Source organism: Rana temporaria, chromosome 9 (genome assembly GCF_905171775.1).
Source record: "Rana temporaria chromosome 9, aRanTem1.1, whole genome shotgun sequence".
NCBI classification, from domain to species: domain Eukaryota; kingdom Metazoa; phylum Chordata; class Amphibia; order Anura; family Ranidae; genus Rana; species Rana temporaria.
The window spans coordinates 60,202,335-60,224,546 of NC_053497.1; the positions used below are offsets into that span (position 1 = coordinate 60,202,335).

Consider the following 22,212-nt stretch of genomic DNA (forward strand, 5'->3'; position numbering starts at 1 on the left):
GTCGACAAATGCCCATCTGCAGCCTCACTGTGCCCATTTTCAGCCTCACTGTGCCTGTTTGCAGCCTCACTGTGTCCATTTGCAGCTTCCCTGTGCCCATTTGCAGCTTCACTGTGCCCATTTGTAGCCTCACTGTGCCCATTTGTAGCCTCACTGTGCCCATCTGCATGCTTCACTGTGCCCATCTGCGTGCCTCATGTAAATACCTGATCTCCCGCTGTGTTGTGCAGTCTTAACTGCAAGTCAGCGGCCATCCAGTGTAACAAAGCCCCACCTCCTCCTCGTCTGTGATAGATGGAACACTGATTCACTTTCCCAGCAGTGAGTCAGTGTTCCGCCTATCGGGGACGAGGATGAGGAGGAGGCAGGGCTTTGTTACACTGGATGGCCGCCGACTGCCGTTAAGACTGCATGTCACAGAGCCGGGAGATCAGGTACATGACTTATGGCTAAAGATGGGCACAGTGAGGCAGGGAGACTCGAGTATAAGCTCAGGGGGTATTTTTCAGCACAAAAAAGTGCTGAAAAACTCGGCTTATACTCAAGTATATACGGTATATATAAATATTATAAATAATAATATAAATAATATAAAACAAATAATATATACACAATTAAATTAAAAACACCTTAGTTTGCGTCTGAGAAATTGTATATAAAACAAAACATACACACTATTGTAATCTAGTCCTATGACGGGTCTCTTTGAAGTGGTAATTGCTTCTTAATTTATTGGGAACTAAACTATCCATTCTAAAAAGTCCAGGACGCCTTTTAGCATGGGATGGATTGAAGGGGACAGTGAAGGAAAGTCAGACAATTGTTGCTTTGTGTTGGGGAAGAGGGAATATTGTGTAATTATCCCTTATAGCATGTAGACAGCAAGTTTTCAAAGCTCCGGGCTGTGAAGGGTTATACACTGTCAGATGAAATATAGATTTATGAGGCTATAAATGAATTTAACAAACCATTCTGCATTTAGCCTAGAAAAGCCAAAACAAACCCATGCTGCCTTTCTAATATTTCCATTCATGATTATTCGTTGCACAGTGGCAGATGTGCTACAAACATAACAGAGGCAAAAAATAGAATTTCTGTTGCATTAAGGCATTTTCATGACAGGCAAAGGAAAGTGTGACATGATTGTTAATTAAAATTATATATTTAAATTATAATTTAAATAGTGACCTTATCTCTGGGAATACTGTGCAATGCAATTGGGAATGCATTGGGAACTAGCAGATTAAACCAGATTAACCAAGTGAAAGAAAAAAATTACCGTTCTATAGCATGAAATGAAACGATATAACATTATTAGGTGGATTCAAGGACGTAATTTACGTCCACGTCGAAACCAATACGTCCTTGAGGCGTACTTTGCCACAATGCACACTGGCATATGTACACGGACGGCGCATGCGCCGTTCCTTAAAAAACGTCAATCACATCAGGTCACCCCCCATTAACATAAAACACGCCCCCGCCGTAAGTTAGGAGGCAAGTACTTTGTGAATACAGTACTTGCCTATCTAACTTAAGGCGGCGTAGCGTAAATATGAATCCACCTATATATGTGCAAAAATAAATAATTGATTTAAAGTGGAACTTTTCTATTGGCTAGATCAGGGGTGGGCAAACTTTTTGACTCGAGGGCCGCAATGGGTTCATATATTGGACCTGGGGGCCGGACCAAGAGTAGATGGACGGTGTGTATGTGTGAATTAATATAAATTAAATTTAAATTTGTAACATTAAATGTTTAGATTAATTTAAGGTAGAAAAGCATAAAAATAGTTATTTTACAAAACTACAATTCATGGCACAGTGGCTGCATTTGATGGCATGGCACAGTGGTGACAATTGATGGCACAGTGGCTGCGTTTGATGGCATGGCACAGTGGCTGCATTTGGCATGGCACAGTCGTGACAATTGATGGCACAGTGATTGCTTTTGATGGCATGGCACAGTGGTGACAATTGATGGGCAGGGTGGCTGCGTTTGATGGCATGGCACAGTGGCTGCATTTGGCATGGCACAGTGGTGACAATTGATGGCACAGTGATTGCTTTTGATGGCATGGCACAGTGGTGACAATTCATGGCACAGTGGCTGCGTTTGATGTCATGGCACAGTGGCTGCATTTGGCATGGCACAGTGGTGACAATTGATGGCACAGTGATTGCTTTTGATGGCATGGCACAGTGGTGACAATTGATGGGCACGGTGGCTGCGTTTGATGGCATGGCACAGTGGCTGCATTTGGCATGGCACAGTGGTGACAATTGATGGCACAGTGATTGCTTTTGATGGCATGGCACAGTGGTGACAATTGATGGGCACGGTGGCTGCGTTTGATGGCATGGCACAGTGGCTGCATTTGGCATGGTACAGTGGTGACAATGGTGGCACAGTGATTTTAAATTATTCTTTTGGCCTCTCTTACCATATCCCGCTGTTTGCGCGCTGTGTGATCACGTGACCGCGGTGTTATCTGCAGCCTCCGGCCAGCTCCTTTCCTGTGTCTCCCCGTGGCAGTGACGTAGGTGGCACCGCCCTCTCAGAGGAATTCCCCAATCCCCCAGGGGGGGGGTGGCCAGAGGCAGAGCGCCCGCAGCCTATCTGCGCTCACCCTGCTCCAGCCCCCTCGAAGCATAGGCCGCAAAGCCGCGGCCTCAATTAGCGGCGATCGCGGCACGAGGAGATCGCGGGTGGGGGCCGGATTAAAAGGTCTGCCGGGCCGTATACGGCCCGCGGGCCGTAGTTTGCCCATTCCTGGGCTAGATACTGCTGACAGTGGTCACCACGGCAGAATGGAAATCTCCCCAAAGGGGAACCAGACAGCAAAAAAAAAAAAAAGCCAGATGAAGTTGCATCTTAATTTTGGATATCAAACACTGACATATGAACCATTACTTCTTACTCACAGACCAATCAGGAATTTCTAACTTTATGGAGTAGTTTACTAAAGGAATAGAGTGCTCACCACTATACAAAATTAATGACTAAGCTTTGTAAATAAGGTAAAGCTGCGTTCACGCGGAATTATATGCAAAGGGAATTCAAGTCATCTTGTGGTCAAGCAATTGGCATTCATTTATTTAAATATTCTTAACAAGCAGTAAATAAGCCTTAACCACTTCCATACCGCGCCTATTCTGGCACTTCTCTCCTTCATGTAAAAATCATATATTTTTTTGCTAGCAAAATTACTCAGGACCCCCAAACATTATATATATGTTTTAGCAGACACCCTAGGGAATAAAGTGGTGGTCGTTGCAACTTTTTATGTTGCACGGTATTTGCGCAATCATTTTTCAAACGCCTTTTTTTTGGGGGGAAAAAACGGTTTCATGAATTAAAAAATAACAAAACAGTAAAGTTAGCCCGATTTCTTTGTATAATGTGAAAGATGATGTTACGCCAAGTAAATAGATACCTAGCTTGTCACGCTTTAAAATTGCGCACACTCATGGAATTGCGCCTAACTTCGGTACTTAAAAATCTCCATTTTTTTATTTTTTTACAGGTTACCAGTTTAGAGTTACAGAGGAGGTCTATTGCTAGAATTATTGCTCTCACTCTAACGCACGTGGCGATACCTCACATGTGTGGTTTGAACAGCGTTTACATATGTAGGTGGGACTTGCATGCACGTTCACTTATGAGCGCAAGCTACTTGGTACAGAGGCGTTTTAGTATTTTTTTTTTACTTATTTTTTTTTTATTTTTACACTTTTTAAAAAAAAAATGTATCACTTTTATTCCTATTACAAGGAATGTAACCATCCCTTGTAAATGGAATAGTGTGTGACAGGTACTCTTTATGGAGAGATGCGGGGTCAATAAGACCCCGCATCTCTCCTCCTCCTGGAAAGCCTGAGATCGTGAAAAAAAAATCACGATCTCATGCTTTCAGCCGCGATTGCGACTTTGTTTACTTCCGGGTACCCGGGTGTGGTGTCATAATGTCGCGCCTGGGCCTCCAACGGTCATAGAGATGACCAGTGACCATCTGGTCACCGGTCATCTCTATCCTCCCCATCCGACGGCGGTGATTTGTTCTCCGGGCCTCCGATGGCACAGGAGAGCCCAGAGAAGCACCGGATGGCGATGGGAGAGGGGAGACGTCCCATCCCGCCGCCTATAAGAACGATCAAGTGGCAGAACCGCCGCTATGATCATTTTTATGGTGCGCAGAATCGCCGCCTGAAAAGAAGGATATCTGAATGATGCCTGTAGCTGCAGGCATCATTCAGATATCCACACACAAAGTACAGGACGTCATATGACGTCCTACGGTAGGGAAGTGGTTAAAAGAGATATTTTTTTTTTAAATCATACGTACCTAGGTGGATGCAGCATCAGTCCCATTCTGCATCTGTCCCCCACAGGTTCTAAGACTGAGAACTGAGCAGTCAAAGACCGTTGGAAGTAATGGCTGCCTTCTAGGCTGGCCTACAATGTCTGCCTTTGTTCATCTCCATTACATTGCTGACATTGCTAATATAACAATTTGGGGCCAGATTCACAAATGAGATACAACCTCGTTTCTCCTGATACGCCGTCGTATCTCTGTTTCTATCTATGCGACTGATTCATAGAATCAGTTACGCATAGACACGGAGCGGACACAAAAACGGTCCGCTCCGTGTGAAAGGACCCTTAGCCCTATCCTCTGCAGACAGAAAGCAACGCAGTGCCGAATCGCAAAAAAGTGGCCTGGTCTTTGGTTAGCCAAATGGTCCAGGGCTGAAGTGGTTAAGTAAATTATCTTTCACGGGTCTGAAAGGCACTATATGATGTCAATGGCTAGCCTACTGTCAAGGCACAAAAAGGATAGTGTGCTACATTGTTCACAAGCACTTTGTAGTCAACTGAGAGAAAAAAACATTAAAAAAATCGGTTAAAGTCTTTTGAATCTCTCAATTCATGAAGACACCAATACTCACTCTTACAAAAAGAAAACTCTTATGAACATATTCTTGTTAGAAAACTGCAGACTTGTCTTACATTTCTACACATAATACGCATGATGATAATTATCTTCTCTTCGAACCAATCCACCCATGCATTGTGCTTAATACTGTAGGAACAGTGTTTGTATGAATAATCTTCTAAATGCTGCTCATTATACTGTTTAGTTCAGATTTATGGTTAGTAATAAAGCATGGGTACCTGAGGGCATGTATTGCTGATATGCACGCTGCACTCAATGCTTCTCTTGTGCTCCTTTGCCCAATGTCTTGCTCTTCCCCGATTCACTGGCTCCTCACCACAGGTCATCAAAGCTTGGATTTTCTAGGCACTACATGTGAGGAGCCCCAGGAAAAACAGGACACTTATGACCTTGGACAATCAGACAATGGACGTCTTTACAGATACTTTATTTGTATGCTGGATACTATGGCAAGGAGATAAGAAAGCCATGCGGTGCATGTGATAGCGGCCGGTGAATATGTAACAGAACAGAATCCTACGCAAGCTTTGATTGAGTCATCTGAGAGACCAAAATGTAATACATAAGCAAAGTTTACTTGCAGCTGTACATGAGATGTAAAGACCAAATAGTGAGATCAGCCAAGAAGAGTGGCTTATAGGGGGGATAGGCAATATGTTAAAGCGGTGGTTCACCCTCCTTCACCTCATTATTCCATTACTTTCGGCATCGTAGCGCGAGCTACGGTATGCCGGTCTTAAATTTTTAATCCCCGTACTCACTGTGCTATCGATGATTGAAGAATCCGACTCCCGCGGGGAATGGGCGTGCCTATGGAGAGGGAGGATGATTGACGGCCGGCTCTGGCACGTCACGCTCCCCGAAGACAGCCGGAGTAGGTCTCGGCTATTCACAGCGCCTGCGCACAGGCTATGCGCAGGCGCCGTGAATAGCCAAGCCTATTTCGGCTATTTCCGGAGAAGCGTGACGTGCCAGGGCCGGCCGTCAATCACCTTCTCTCACCATAGGAACGCCCATTCCCCCGGATTCTTCAATCATCGATAGCACAGTGAGTACGGGGATTAAAAATTTAAGACCGGCATACCGTAGCTCGCGCTACGATGCCGAAAGTAATGGTCTAATAAAAAAAAACATTTTTTTTTTTTTTTAACAGGGTGAACCCCCGCTTTAAGTATCCTTTTATCAGAGATTGGTTGCGGTTTACCAGGAATGGCAGTGGCTTCATGCTACACAGAGTATACCGCACTCCTGTGCAGTTACATAAGTGGGGTAGGCGTGATTCCCCCATATGTCCCAAACAGGGGCAGACTGACAACTCATGGGGCCCTTGGGCAATAGATTATGGGGCCCTGGGCAATAGGAGATTATGGGGCCCCCGGGCAATAGGAGATTATGGGGCCACACAGTACTGTATACACCCACGCACACACACACATACATACAGTATACATACACAGACACACAATATACACACACAGTATACATACACACACTGAGGCGTCGTACACACGACCGAGGAACTCGTCGTAAATAAAACATTGTTTTCCTCTACGAGTTCCTTGTTAGGCTTGTCGAGAAACTTGACAAGCTTTCTTTGCGTACACACTATCAAGACAAAAATCTCGTCGTTCTCAAACGCGGTGACGTAAAACACGTACGACGGCACTATAAAGGGGAAGTTTGATTCCACTGGCGCCACCCTTCTGAGCATGTGCGGGTTTCTAAGCATACACACAAACGTGTTTTTTGTCGAAAACCAGCCCGTCGAGATAAAAGAGAACTTATTCTCTTTTTTTCTCATCGAGTTCCTCAACAGTTTTCTCGATGAAAAACATACACACGACTGTTTTCCTCGGCAAAAAACTTCTGCCACCAAGTTTCTTGATTTATTCTGTTGAGGAAAACGGTCGTGTGTACGAGGCCTGAGAAGGTACTGGAGAGGCGGGACAGCTATAATCTTGGGATTTTTAGACCAAAAGAATGTCGGTAAGGGACATTTCAGGGACAGATTTTTACATGCTGTCCCTGGTTTTACTGAGGCTGGCAATCCTGATGGGGCCCCCTTGTGGCATGGGGCCCTCGGGCAGTGCCCGATTGCCCAAATGGTCAGTCCGCCCCTGGTCCCAAATGCCAGGCCCACCCGGGTAATCTAATTCATATGCTCTGGCGATGCCCAAGCTAGTGAGGTACTGAAATTGCGTTGTTGCTAGAATAAACAGTGTATATCAAGTTCAACTTGCGGTGGAACCACTAATGTGTTTGCTAGGTAGCCTAGATGAAGACCTGTACCTCCCTTCGGTACACATTGCCCTCACAAGGCTTCTATATTTAGCCAGGAAGCTGATTGCCCGTTTGTGGCTATCAGCCCGCACCCCGAGGGAGGCGCAGTGGATTCAAATGGTCAATGATACCCTTATTCGGGGAAAAAACACATACCATCATAGGAAATTGTCAAATAAATTTACCAACAGGTGGCACCACCATAATTGGCTCTGGATAGGCTGCTGGTGGGATAAATGGTCCTGTGGCACTGTTCTTGAGGCTTTTAACTGTCAGGAAAGATGAGTGATGTGCTAGGAGAGCTTTGCATGATTGACAGATTGAAACCCCTAGTGGTATATCAATGGTTAGTATGACACTTTCTTGTCTAATTGACTTTAATTTCATTTTGTTTGTTTTTTTTTCTTGTTTTTTTTATTTTATTTTTTATATATTAGTTGAGCACCAGGCTGTTCATCTGTTTGTAGCCAGGAACTCAGGGCTGCACACTGGCATAAAAAAAGTTGCTTCTACAGGAATTTTGTGTTCTGCCTGTAGAAGAAACTCAATGTTATCCTATATGTCCATGTATGCTAGGACATTAGAAGGCATATTTTGAGAACAACGTTTAGAGGCAGGAAAAAAATCTTCTCATTCACGTTTCTGATTGGAGAAAAAAATTAAAACTCTCCTAAACGCCTCTAAACTTTGTACAAAAAATGCTCTATATGGACGTTTTTTACTCCAAAGAGAACAGACGTTTTTTTTAAGCCCAGTGTGCATGGAGCCTTAAGCCCTGTACACACGATTGGATATCTGATGGAATCTAATCCGGTGGATTTTTTCGTCGGATATCCAATGAAGCTGACTTTCATCAGTCTTGCCTACACACCATCAGTCAAAAATCTGACCGTATCCAACGCGGTGACGTAAAACACTACAACGTGCTGAGAAAAATGAAGTTCAATGCTTCCGAGCATGCGTCGACTTGATTCTGAGCATGCATGGATTTTTGACCGATGGACGTTTTTTTCTATCGTTTTTTTACCCATAGGAAAATTTTAAAACATGTTCTATTTTTTTTCACCAATGGAAAACAAACCGATGGGGCCCACACACAATCGGTTTGTCCGATGAAAACGGTCCATCGGTCTGTTTTCATCAGACAAACCGATCGTGTGCACAGGGCTTTAAAGTGTCTCTGATGTCTGTCATATATTTGTATTTTTATTTCTAATTCTGCTGGGGAGATTCACACTTACAACTATTTCATTCTGTATTAACAGGCTTGTTTGCTGGACAACTGAGCCCCTTTCAGCCGTAATTTCAAGATCATTCTAAAACTCAAGCTCCAGACCAGCACATGATGTCTCCTGCCACCTTGGCCCTAGTGTGGATAGCATGCCTAATTTGTGGTGCTTACAGCCAGTATTCCCCAACCCCACAGAATCTGGATGAAATCTCAGAGCTGTCACAGACATTAAATCAGGAAAAAGCTGGGCACATTATACAACTGGGCAGTGTGGGCACAAACCAAAGCACCAATGGAAGTCAACAGTCTGAAGTTCATATTGGAAATATGCCACCACAAAGACCACCGCCTTGTCTCTCCCAGTTTAAAATCCAGCATGCATTTAAGTATGTCACCACCATATTGTCCTGTGTCATTTTCCTGGTGGGGATTGTCGGAAATTCAACACTTCTAAGAATTATTTACAAGAATAAATGCATGAGGAATGGTCCCAATGTACTTATCGCCAGCCTGGCACTGGGAGATCTTTTATACATACTAATAGCTATTCCTATCAATATTTATAAGGTTTGTATGAATTTACATTTATTGTTTTAAAGCTATTCTCTCTATACATATGCCATATTTCAGTGTATTAATACTAGGGTTGTCCCGATACCACTTTTTTAGGACCGAATACAAGTACCGATACTTTTTTTCATGTACTCGCCAATACCGATTACCGATACTTTTTTTTAAAATGCAGCCATGTGTCCCCAAATGCAGTCTTGTCCCTAAATGCAGTCTTGTCCCTAAATTCAGCCTTGTCCCTAAATTCAGCCTTGTCCCTAAATTCAGCTATGTCCCTAAATTCAGCCTTGTCCCTAAATTCAGCCATGTCCCTAAATGCAGCCTTGTCCATAATGCAGCCTTGTCCCTAAATTCAGCCGTGTCCCTAAATTCAGCCATGTCCCTAAATTCAGCCATGTCCATAATGCAGCGATGTCCATAATGCAGCCATGTCCCTAAATACAGCCGTGTGTCCCCTAAGAGAAAGCCAAGCCCCCCCGCCGCTGCCGACATCTAGTTAATTTGCGCTTGGGGAACATACCAGCTTTCATTTGAATAGCTGTGTGTTCCCCGCCGCGCCTCGTCATGTATAGACACTCCCCCTTGCCCGGGCACTTTGATAGACAGATCACCCGTCCAATCCTGGGACGGGTGATCTGCCTATCAAAGTTTCCAGACAAGGGGGAGGGGCTATACATGACGAGGCGGGGAACATACAGCTATTCAAATGAAAGCTGTTATGTTCCCCAACCGCAAATTAACTAGATGTCGGCAGCGGCGGGGGGGCTTGGCTTTCTCTTAGGGGACTAGGCGGCAGCGGCAGCAGCTCTCCTTTATACTCGAGGACTGCTCTGCTCCGCTCTCCGCCCCCTCTCCACCCGCTCTCCACCCCCTCTCCACCCGCAGGAGTGTCAGGACGCCCACTAACACACAGCCCCTTTCTCTATCTGCAAAGTAGAGAGTGTCCTGACCCTCCTGCTCGCCCCCTCCCCCCCTCAAGAGGCTTTCTCCACACCAGGGAGAAAGCCTTGCATTACTGTGTGTAGTTACAGACAGAAGAACAGGAAGTGAGGATTTCTCAGAAGAAATAAGGACATTTAAAAGCAAAATGGAAGGATGAGGTAAGTGAAGGAGGACTGCACTAAGGTAAAGGAAGCTATTTAGGGAAAAATATTTTACCTTTACAACCCCTTTAAGCCTCTCTTGCCTCATGGGATTGCGGCAGCAGAGGTTTCTAGACTCCCCTCAGAGCAGAATTTGCGGTAAGAGTTCCCATTGGCGATTGCCTCATGGGATTGCGGCAGCAGAGGTTTCTAGACTCCCCTCAGAGCAGAATTTGTGGGAAGAGTTCCCCTTGGCTGTAGCTAGACAGTATAAGGGGTTGCTAGTTTGCTATTGGGTAACCCCCTCAAGCAGGGCTTTTTTTCAGGGGGAACTTGGGGGAACTCAGTTCCACCACCTCCGGCTCAGACCCTTTGGTGCCTGCTCACCACAATCACTTGTAAACACAGAAGTCTGGTTTCTGTGTTCACAAGTGACAGCTTTGTAACCCCCTGAACTCTGCACTCTGTATGTAATGCAATTCTGGTATTTAATGCCCCTTTAACCACTTAAGCCCCGGACCAATATGCTGGCTAAAGACCTAAGGGGTTTTTACAGTTCGGGACTGCGTCGCTTTAACAGACAATTGCGCGGTCGTGCGACGTGGCTCCCAAACAAAATTGGCGTCATTTTTTCCCCACAAATAGAGCTTTCTTTTGGTGGTATTTGATCACCTCTGCGGTTTTTATTTTTTGCGCTATAAACAAAAATAGAGCGACAATTTAAAAAAAAATGCAATATTTTTTACTTTTTGCTGTAATAAATATCCCCCAAAAACATATATAAAATTTTTTTTTTCCTCAGTTTAGGCCGATACGTATTCTTCTACCTATTTTTGGTAAAAAAAATCGCAATAATCATTTATCGGTTGGTTTGCGCAAAATTTATAGCGTTTACAAAATAGGGGATAGTTTTTTTGCATTTTTATTTTTTTTATTTTTTTTACTAGTAATGGCGGCGATCAGAGATTTTTTTCGTGACTGCGACATTATGGAGGACACTTCGGACAATTTTGACACATTTTTGGGACCATTGTCATTTTCACAGCAAAAAATGCATTTAAATTGCATTCTTTATTGTGAAAATGACAGTTGCAGTTTGGGAGTTAAACACAGGGGGCGCTGTAACATTTAGGGATCACCTAGTGTGTGTTTACTAGTGTAGGGGGGTGTGGCTGTAGGACTGACACCATCGATCGAGTCTTCCCTATATAAGGGATCACTCGATCGATGCGCCGCCACAGTGAAGCACGGGGAATCCGTGTTTACACACGGCTCTCCCCGTTCTTCAGCTCCGGGGAGCGATCGCGACGGAGCGGCTAAAAACAAATAGCCGCGCCGTCGTCCCGGATCGCTCCCCGAGCGGACCCGACCTCCGCATGTACCGGGGGGGGTCCCGATCGGACCCCCCACCCACGTCTAGCAGAGGACGTACAGGTACGTGGATGTGCCTGTCCGTGCCATTCTGCTGACGTAAATGTACATGAGGAGGTCGGGAACTGGTTAAGACCCTTCTACTGTTTGTGAAATCTGAACGGGTCGTGGTTGAGTTCCTGCACCTATTTTCTGAGAAAAAAAGCTCTGCCCTCAAGTCTGGAAAAGTGCGGGGAGCATTCCCATTGGCCCTTGGCTGCCCTATGCTGGTCAGGTGACCACTGTATCTGTGCAGCTAAGGGGTTTTCTGTGGAGAATTCCTAAATAAAAAGGGGGATTCAGAGCCCTAGAGGCTGAATCGCCTCAGTATCATCAGCTGTGGTGTTTACTCCCGCCCTCCCTTTGTCGCGGTTTTCACTTTATTATGTGGCTGGTGTCACCTTTTAAGGGGGAGTTTCCCCTTTATTTTTATTATACAGCTAGAGCTGTAGTGGCTGAGCTGTTTTACGTATTATTAAAGTTGAACTTTTAAAGATTTATTTATTAAAGCCAATAATAAAGGCCGTAGCTAAATATTTTCCAACAAAGGTAGTAGTGTTTTTTATTGTGTACAAATCTACTGACTGCCATATACTTTAAGACATAGACCTTAGACATAGATAGCTGGTAGTGGCCTTTGGGAGTTAAAGTGTATTTGTACTTTTCCGGTCAAATTTGAAAAACCCCAATCATGATTGTCCTGCGTTTCTATTCACATAGCATGACTAGAAATAATTTAAAGAGCTATACTGCCTACCTTTTTAGTTGTTTTTTTTATAGCATATTTATACATAGGCAGCTTCTATTGCTTTAAAAGTATGTCAATATAAGGGACAGAAGTAAGGACATTTTTTTTTTTTTGTGCATTAACATACAGTGCAGAAACCAAGTCTTGAGATCTTTAACATTTTCCTAGAACAAACATTGTTCGAATCTAGTTATGGCTGATAATAAGATCTGCCTGCACAGTACAGAAATGTAACAAAAATAAAACAAATATTATCCATATTTGGCTGCAAATTGCAAAAATACTTTAATATACAATTAACTTTAAATATAAATTTGCAGCCAGTTTTTTTTTTTTTTTTAACTAACACATTCTCTCCCTTGAACCCGTGACAACAATATTCTCATTGTAACTAGGATTTCCCATAATCTTATCCCTTGCTGTTTTGAATGACTCATTTTCTCAGAAGGTTGAGAACTTGAGGTCAAATTAGAGGCATCCGTGGCAAAGCCCTTAGGTTTATTGCAATTCAAATTTTATCTTTGACATTAAAGCCCAACTCTGGGAAACATAAAAATACTCCCTGCACCCGTACTGTTATGCCGCGTACACACGATTGGATTTTCCGTTGGAAAAACCTTGGATGGTTTTTCTGATGGAATTCCGCTCAAGCTTGGTTTGCATACACACGGTCACACAAAAGTTCTCTGAATTTCCGACCGGCAAGAACGCGGTCACGTACAACACTACGACGAGCCGAGAAAATTAAGTTTAATGCTTCCAAGCATGTGTCGAATTGTTTCCGAGCATGCGTCCGAAATGTACATGTCGGAATTGCTACAGATGATCGGATTTTCCGATGGGAATTTTTTCCGTCTGAAAATTTGAGAACCAACTCTCAATCTTTTGTTGGCAGAAATTCCGACAGCAAAAGTCCGATGGAGCATACACACGGTCGGAATTTTCGTTCAAAAGCTCACATCGGACTTTTGCTGTCGGAATTTCCGATCATGTGTATGGGGCATTAGGCTATAGTATATATAAATTGCATTAAATACAATTGTCTCTATTAGACATTTTTGGCATATATATCGTAAATATTTTTTTATAAAAAAAAAGGGGGTTGGCCTCCGGGGCCCTGGGGACCTCCGGACCCTTTAATAAAAAAAATATATATACATACATATATATATACATATATATATATATATATATATATATATATATATATATATATATATATATATATATATGTATATGTGTATATATATATATATATATATATATATATATATATATATATATAAAATAAATAAAAAAATATATTAAAAAAGGGGGGTTGCCATCCGGGCCCCTTACAAAAAAAAAAGGGGAATGCCATGCGGGCCCCTGGGAACCTCCGGACCACTTACAGGTGTACTGCCTCTACCCCCCTGATGGCGGCCCTTTGGAGGAATAAGAGAGAGACAGAGAATTTCCCAACATGTTTATGTGTAATGGTCAAAGAAAGCAGTTCACTGGAAACTTCCAATGTTGTCACTTACCCAAGAGTTATGATGCCATTGAATGAATCAACTCAACAGCACCTGCCCAAAACCAAAATGACCTTAGAAAGAAACTTGAACTTGCTTCCTGTAAAAAATTGCATTCAACATTATGTATTTGTAAATTGTCAAACATGCTTGGCATTCAGAATTGGAATTACAGAACCACTTACCTGTCTGAAATAATGTCTATATGATTGCAGCTTCTAGCTGGAAACTGGCCATTTGGGGTTCACGTGTGCAAGCTGGTTCCATTTATCCAGAAGGCTTCGGTGGGTGTCACAGTCCTGAGTTTATGTGCCCTGAGCATAGACAGGTAACATTTCAAGCTTTTGTATTCCAATATTCACACAGTAAGATGGAGATAATGCACTTGGCAATGAGAATGGTCCTGCAAAGATACTAGCTTTTTAGCAATATTTTGGCTCCTAAAACAGCCTCTTATGCCACAAATTGTATATAAACCCTAATAATGAACCTCTTTTATTTGCTGCGCTTTGGTCTGCTAAATAAACCATTGAAAGCATTATATTATATCTGTTTGATAAGTGCAAAAAAACAACAGTTCTTTGGGAAATTTAGTGAGCTGATAACTTCTTGTGCCTCTTATCAGTTACTTTTATCAGTTATGTTTGTGAGCTACAGAACACCTCCCTCTATGTAGATGAGGAGCAGGTAAGTATTTTGTAGCCCACACACTTCTTTTCCTGGGGTGACAGTACTACTCCTCCATATATACTGTACAGTGTGTGAACGTTGCCACCCTAGAAAATTAAAGTCTGAGGCCTCGTACACACGACCGTTTTCCTTGGCAAAATCCATCAAGAAAAATGCTGGCAGAGCATTTTTGCCTAGAAAAACGGTCGTGTGTATGTTTTTCGTCGAAAAAACTGTTGTGGATCTCGACAAGAAAAAAGAGAACATGCTCTCTTTTTTCTCGTTGGGAGTCTCAATTTCCTCGTCGTGTTTCTCGTCGGGCTGGTTTACGACGAGAAACATGTTCGTGTGTATGCTTGGAAACCCGCGCATGCTCAGAATAAAGTATGAGACGGGAACGCACCTTCGGTAAAAGTAGCGTTCGTAATGGAGATAGCACATTTGTCACGCTGTAACAGACTGAAAAGCGTGAATCGTCTCTCACCAAACTTTTACTTAACACGCGGTAACATGAGATTAGCAAAAGCAGCCAGTGGAATCAAACTTCCCCTTTATAGTGCCGTCGTACGTGTTGTACGTCACCGCGTTTGAGAACAACAAGATTTTGTCTTGATAGTGTGTATGCAAGGAAAGCTTGACAAGATTCTTGTCAAGCCTGACAAGAACCTTGTCGAGGAAAACAACGTTTCTTTTACAACGAGATTCTCGGTCGTGTGTACAAGGCCTAAGTCCATGCTAAAACTAAAATCCCTGTGTCTATAGACACCTACAATCTAACACTAACCTATCTAGCCGTGTAAAGAAAAAATCTGTATACATACCTTTTCTGAAGCTGATCGGACCTGATCCCACACTGAGCTGTCAGCTCCCGGATTGGCTTCAGAAAAGGTATGTATACAATTTTTTCTTTGCAGAGCTAAACAGGTTAGTGTTAGGTCACGGGTGTCTACACTTTAAGTATTTTACTAAACTCAAGACAAAAAAAGTTATATATTGCACTTTACCAGTCTTTAGATGTGGTGGTTGCATTTGTTTTCTTTGTCTAAGCTAAGTACGATATATTTTCTATAGCAATAGGGAGGCGTGTCTGCCTTGGTTGGGGAGCGAAACGTGAGCTGAGGAGTACGGAGGTAACAAAGGGGAGTGACTGGGTCTGCTTTTTTCTTTCTACAAATCCTGTAGTTCAGAGAAAGCACACAGTGTACTTCTAATCAGCCATGCAGCATTAAGAATGATTTGGGATTCACTTCTAATGGCTGGAGATTGTTACTGATGTCCGTAACCCTGAAGCCTCGTACACACGACCGAGGAACTCGACGGGCGAAACACATCGTCTTTTTATGGTTTTGAGATTATATTATATTTGTTTATGATGTTTTATTTATGTTTTAGGTCAGTCTGAGATCAGTTTTTCACTGTACAGCGCCGCTCTTTACCGTATATGTTTTAGGTGATTTTAGTTTGATACACGTTTTATTTAAAGTGGCGGCAGCTCATTGAAATTTTATTTGGATTCTAAACCATTTACTGTGGCGTAATGGTAGGATGAGTGGTATAAGAGGTTTTAGATCACAGATCCTGAGATTTCCCTAAGTATATATTCTAGAAATACAGAAACATACCAGTTGATACTGTCAGAAGCCTTGTGTTTGACTGACTAAAGGCAAATAGAGTGTGCATTCTTCAAGAGCAACCTAGGGTGTCAAATCTGCTCCTCCACAGATACAGTACAGCGAGGGAGCGTTTTCACCCCCGAACAGGAAGTGTGTTCCTTTCAAAGTCACCAGGTAAAAAAAAAAAGGATAAAAAGCAAGAAAAATAAATATCCTCATAAATTGTTCGTAAGCTCCATTCGTACTACCAATATACCAGAATGTGTTGGAAATGTACAAAGACATTGTAATTGGTTTTCCATTTTGTACTTGATATTCTTATCGTTATTGTTTAAAAAATCAATAAAATTATTGAAAGTAAAAAGCAAGAAAAAATAAATCTAATACAGTCATCACATTTAAAGCGGAGGTTCACCCTAATATATTTACATCTGACCAACTCCCTTATAGTTGTAAGAAGTACAGTCCGGAATTTATTTATTTTTTTATCCTTTACGTACCTTGTAATCCATGTTTTCAATGTACTTCTCCCCGCGGGAGTAGGCGTTTCTATGCCTAGGGGGATTGTCATCTGAGAGGTCGGCCAGGTGATTGACGGCTGTTCCCCCTGGCGGTCAGGGGGAACAGCTGATCAGATATACATGTAAATTAGGGTGAACCTCTACTTTAAGGTCTGATAAGCTGCAATATACCACATTTTTGTTCATTAGTTTAAACATTCTATAAGCTTATTAGGAATATTAATCCCTTTTTTAGCATGAATAATTAATTTGTTCAGGAAAGCATAAAACGGGCTTTAATATAAAAAAAAAAAACCTTTTCATGATCACTGTGAAATAATAGCAGATAAACTATAATCAATAGTATCTAACCCTTCTACAGGTATCGAGCTGTGGCTTCTTGGAACCGAATACAGGGCATTGGAATTCCAGTTTGGAAGGCCATAGAACTCACTTTAATCTGGGCTGTGGCAATCCTCTTGGCTGTCCCAGAAGCCATTGGCTTTGACTTGGTCGAACTGGATTTTAAGGGACAAATTATGCGGGTCTGCATGTTGCCAAAAGAGCAAGATTCTCCTTTTTTAAAGGTAAGTATTGTGGATAATATTTCAGGCACCACAGCTTTGATAGATCTTTGCCCTTATAGTATTTCTAATCTTGATTTTCTGCTCCTTATTGTGTGAGATCTTATTGTGTCCTCTTTCCAGTTCTCATAATTTTGGAAACCCTGGGTAAGACATGTCCACTCACAACTGGAAACAAGCCTTTTACCCAACTTGAAACCTGCTTACCTCCTTTTTTCTACTTCCTTTCTACTTTTTTTCCCATATTTCCCACTGTTCCTATTCAACTAACATGGCATGTACACAATGGGGGAGATTTACTAAAACTGGTGCACACAGAATCTGGTGCAGCTGGCATAGCAACCAAGCAGTTATTAACTTCAGCTTTTCAGTTCAACTAACCACTTCAGTCCCGCAAGGATTTACCCCCTTAATGACCAGGCCATTTTTTGCCATATGGCACTGCGTTGCTTTAACTGAAAATTGCGCAGTCATGTGGCGTTGTAAACAAACACAATTTATGTCCTTTTTTCCCACAAATAGAGCTTTCTTTTGGTGGTATTTGATCACCAAGAGACCGACAATTTTGAAAAAATATATATATTTTTTACTTTTTGCTATAATGAATATCCCCCAAGAAAACAAAAAAAAATGAATTTTATCATCAGTTTAGGCCAATATGTATGTATGTATGTATTCTACATATTTTTGGTAAAAAATCACAATAAGCGTATATTGATTGGTTTGCGCAAAAGTTACAGCATCTACAAAATAGGGGATATATTTATGGCATTTTTATTATTATTATTTTTTGTACTACTAATGGCATTTGTTAATGGGACTGCAACATTGCGGCAGACAGATCGGACACTTTTGACATTTTTTTGGGACCAGTGACATTTATAAAGCAATTAGAGCTAAAAAGCTACTGATTATTGTTCAAATGACACTGTCAGGGAAGGGGTTAATACTAGGGGGTAATCAAGGGGTTAAGTGTTCCCTAGGGAGGTGTTTCTAACTGTGGGTGGAGTGGACTGACTGGGAGTAGAGATAGATTGCTATTCCTGATCACTAGGAACAGCAGATCTCTCTTTCCTCCCCTGTCAGAACGGGAATCTGTCTGCTATTTCTCTTAAAGCGGCCGATGTACACCTATGGCGATTCGTGCAGCCGTGCCAACCTGCCGCCGTATAATGACGGTGGCTGGTTGGCAAGCGGTTAAGTTTTAGCAATAAAACCTGGAAGCTGATTGGTTCCTATGCACAGCTGCACCAGATTCTGTAAACACCAGTTTTAGTAAATCTCCTCACGATAACAAATCTATATCATTTTCCCTTTACATACCAACCGTTATAAGAAACTAAAGGTAGGAAACAACCCTGGCACTAAATACCACAAATAATACATTACAACCAATGTACCACCTACTCCGGCACACTGGGGTTTGTTTACAAGGGAATTTCCCCAGAGCTTAGTGTATTAGGTGAAGTTCCAGTGACTTCCATCACAAAAATATGTGCAAGCTAAAAAAAAAATTTTTTTTTTTTGCTCTTTTCCTTTCACGTGTTTAGATATTCTTTGCAGTGTGAAGTTTCACCTCATTTACCAAGCTGTGTACCAAGTAAATCAACTCCATTGCCTCCACCTAATGATCAATTTAACTCATCCCCACTCCTAAAGAGCAAAAAGAAAGCTTTCATCATCTCATCAGGCAACCTCCTAGTCGAGATGGCAAGTGTCTCAAGCCTCGTACACACGACCGAGGAACTCGACGGGCGAAACACATTGTTTTCCTCGTCGAGTTCCTTGTTAGGCTGTCGAGTAACTCGACAAGCCAATTTTCTCCATTCCCCTCTAGGAAATAGAGAACATGCTCTCTTTTTGGCTCGTCGAGTTTCTCGACAGTTTCCTCGACGAAAATGTACACACGACCGGTTTCCTCGGCAAAAAAATATCTCCAAGCAAGTTTCTTGCTGGTTTTTGTGTGTACAAGGCCTCAGTCAGTAGCTGTTAACAGTTTGTAAGCATGCTCTTCCCACTCTTTTTACTCATGTCTGAGAAAAATTATCTTTTGTTAATAAACTTTTTTCTCTATAAACAAATAAAAATATTGAAACTAAAATAGGCATTTCCTGTCAAATTCGTTTATTGAATTTTTAAATAATAGACACAGTTACAATTAGTAATAAATAGTTACAACAATTGGTAATATTAATTAAGTGTATGTTAACCAAATTGGGTGAAATTATACATATCTAAAGATTAGATAATTTACATAAACAAGTTAACTAGAAATTGAAGTGTTAAGATGATATAACAATTGAATAATGTAAAGTATAGGTATGTGCTAATAAAATTGGTTCTAGGTATTTTCAATATGTGTGTAGTCACTATGAAAAGGGAGCTAAATTGAGATCAATTAATTCAATAAAAACTTTAAAATGTATAATTATACGTTGTAATAAATACATATAGTATTTGGATTTTATATGTTACCAATTTAAATATGAAAATCCAAAAGATAAAAAAAAAGGACAGGATAGTAGAGAAAAGAAAAGAATGAAAGTAGAAAAGAGAGAAAAAAAGAGAAAAGAATCCAGGGTAAAGAAATTCCAAGGAGTATCTACATTGAAAATAGGCATTTCTTATCACATCTTTCCTTATTTGCATTACATTACATTTAAGGGGCAACACCAATTAATTCCCACTACTTCTAGATTTACCATACCTATTGACATAATTTTTCAACTTGAGTATACAATAACATTTTGGGCATAACTACTTATTTACTTCATGATATTACAGCGTCCCCACCATGTATCAAAATGTTTCAGTTGAAAAAAAATAATAATATATATATACTGCATATAGTATATATCAGGGTAGCTTGATTGTATATTTGTTGATCATATATTTGTACATTATATGATACGTTTGCATTACTCAGGCTTGTGAAAGGTTTACATTAGGTGTTAAATGTGAGGCCTGGTAAACAAACATAACTTTTTTATTGCCATTATTGCTTATATTCCAGTTTTATCAAGAAGTGAAGGTATGGTGGCTTTTTGGTTTTTACTTCTGCCTTCCTTTGGCCTGCACTGGAATCTTTTATACATTAATGTCCTGTGAGATGCTAAGCATTAAGAATGGCATGAGAATAGCACTCAATGATCACATGAAACAGGTAGGTGTTACCTTTATAGAATTCTCCTTATTAATAAATTGTTTCTCTTTCCTAATGTTTAATCCCTTTAAAAATGTTGCAGGTATAGAAGAACACCCAGAGTTCTACTAATTTGATGTTTGAGCAGATAGCTATATTCATTTACAGCACTTTAAGTGGAACCTAACAACCTATAACAACCTGCTTAAAAAAATATTGTTCTTTAGCAAGATTGAAGAAGCATACATTCCACATCAATAATTATTAGACATGTGCATTCGTTTTCGTCCAAATTTTTGGTATTTTCGCTATCGTTTTAACAAACGAAAACAAACACGCAGAATCCGAAAACCGAAAGATCGGACATAAAAAATGCTTTCGTTTTCTTTGCTACAACAGTTTGATATAGATAGGAGATTCGACACGACGCTGGCAATAGCAATCTGTGTCTATCAAACCTGTGGTCGAATGTGCCTAACATTAACTCTATTAGTCCAAGATTATTCTACATAGAGAGGAAAGATTTGACATTATAGAGACAGTGTTGGGTAGACCATTCGACATGAACGACGAAGATTCGATGAAGCAGCGAAAAACAAACGTCAAATCTGTCATTGAAGGCTTATGGTGTCTGTCGAAAGTTCTAAGAAGATTCGACAAGCAGCTAAACTGTATGACGCCACAATCATACATTTCCGGTCAAATGCTTGGCCCATAGGCTATAGAAGAATTTGACAGTTGGTTGACTAGTAATAAAAATGTATAAATATAATTATTACTAGTCATACAACATTAGAATTCTACTATAGCTTGTAGGCAGGACATTCGATCGGAAATGTACGATTCGACGTACAGTTTAGCTGCTCCGTCGACTCTTCTTCGAACATTTGACAGACACCATGAGCCTTCAATGACAGATTCTACCTTAATTAATTCAGATTTTCGGACGAATGCATTTTTTAACAAAACAAGATAAATAAAAACGAATTTCGGGAGTAACTAAATAAATGTATTTTTCGGACTAAAACGAAATTCCGAAACTAAATATTTCAGTGTGCACATGTCTAATGATTATGCTGACAAAAAACGAATGTGCGTGTAAATTGCCTCCAGCATTGCTACTGTTTCTTCTTGCTGGAGGCCACCATTTTCCTGAAGCCCAGAGCCCCTGAACAGCAGTTAATCTTTGGGATGTCAGCAGTTTGACCTCTACAAATCTGGCACAGTGCCTAAAAATAAACAGCAACTAAGCATGTGCAAAGCATGGTGAGACAGTTTATATTTTAAACAGTATAGGTACTTATTTTTAATGTTTCACATAGCTATACCTGTCAAAGGGGCCAGTCTAAAGTGACTAAAGTTTCACTTTAAATCCCAAGCAGTTGTCAGCCCTGTCCTGTTTTCCCCTTCTGAATTACAGAACACTTTTCCCTATTCTTATCCCCATTACATAATGGGATTCTGTGGTCCAGGAGGGAAGGACTAAGTAGAGCTGACAACACTTCTTGGGATTGTAGTGTGTTAGGAGTGTGTTGTCAGTTCATACAGGAAATTAGAAAGGAACACAGTGTTTTTTTTGGAAGATCAGCCAGTATTTTTTTGTACTTGCAGTCTTTTAAAAGCGACAAAACATTGAGAAACCCAGACAAGTATATATAAGGAAATATAAGTAGATTAATTAATAACAGATTAACTGTAAAAATTTTGCATATGCTTCCTTTTCTATCCAGTACTTGAAAAATCACAGCTTATACATAATTCATTGCTGCCATACAACATATCTACATTGCATAAGTTGGCCTCTTGTCACTAGATATTCACCATTTTTAAAACACTTGATGTAGCCTTTTTTTCATATGTTTCCTTGAAATAAGTATATCCTAGAGCCATATGCATGTCCTTTGGGAAACTCCA

The 22,212-nt window shown here is 41.1% G+C and overlaps 1 protein-coding gene across 1 annotated transcript in view; it reads left to right on the forward strand.

Moving 5' to 3' along the window:
• Positions 1-22,212, forward strand: part of LOC120913585 (endothelin receptor type B-like) — a 35,231-nt gene that overhangs the window by 8,183 nt on the left and 4,836 nt on the right. Inside the window, exons 2-5 of the mRNA XM_040323623.1 lie at positions 8,504-9,036; positions 14,006-14,118; positions 16,955-17,159; positions 20,170-20,319. Of these exons, the coding sequence (XP_040179557.1) occupies positions 8,581-9,036; positions 14,006-14,118; positions 16,955-17,159; positions 20,170-20,319 (924 nt within the window). The 5' untranslated portion in view covers positions 8,504-8,580. The remainder of the gene's footprint in view (positions 1-8,503; positions 9,037-14,005; positions 14,119-16,954; positions 17,160-20,169; positions 20,320-22,212) is intronic.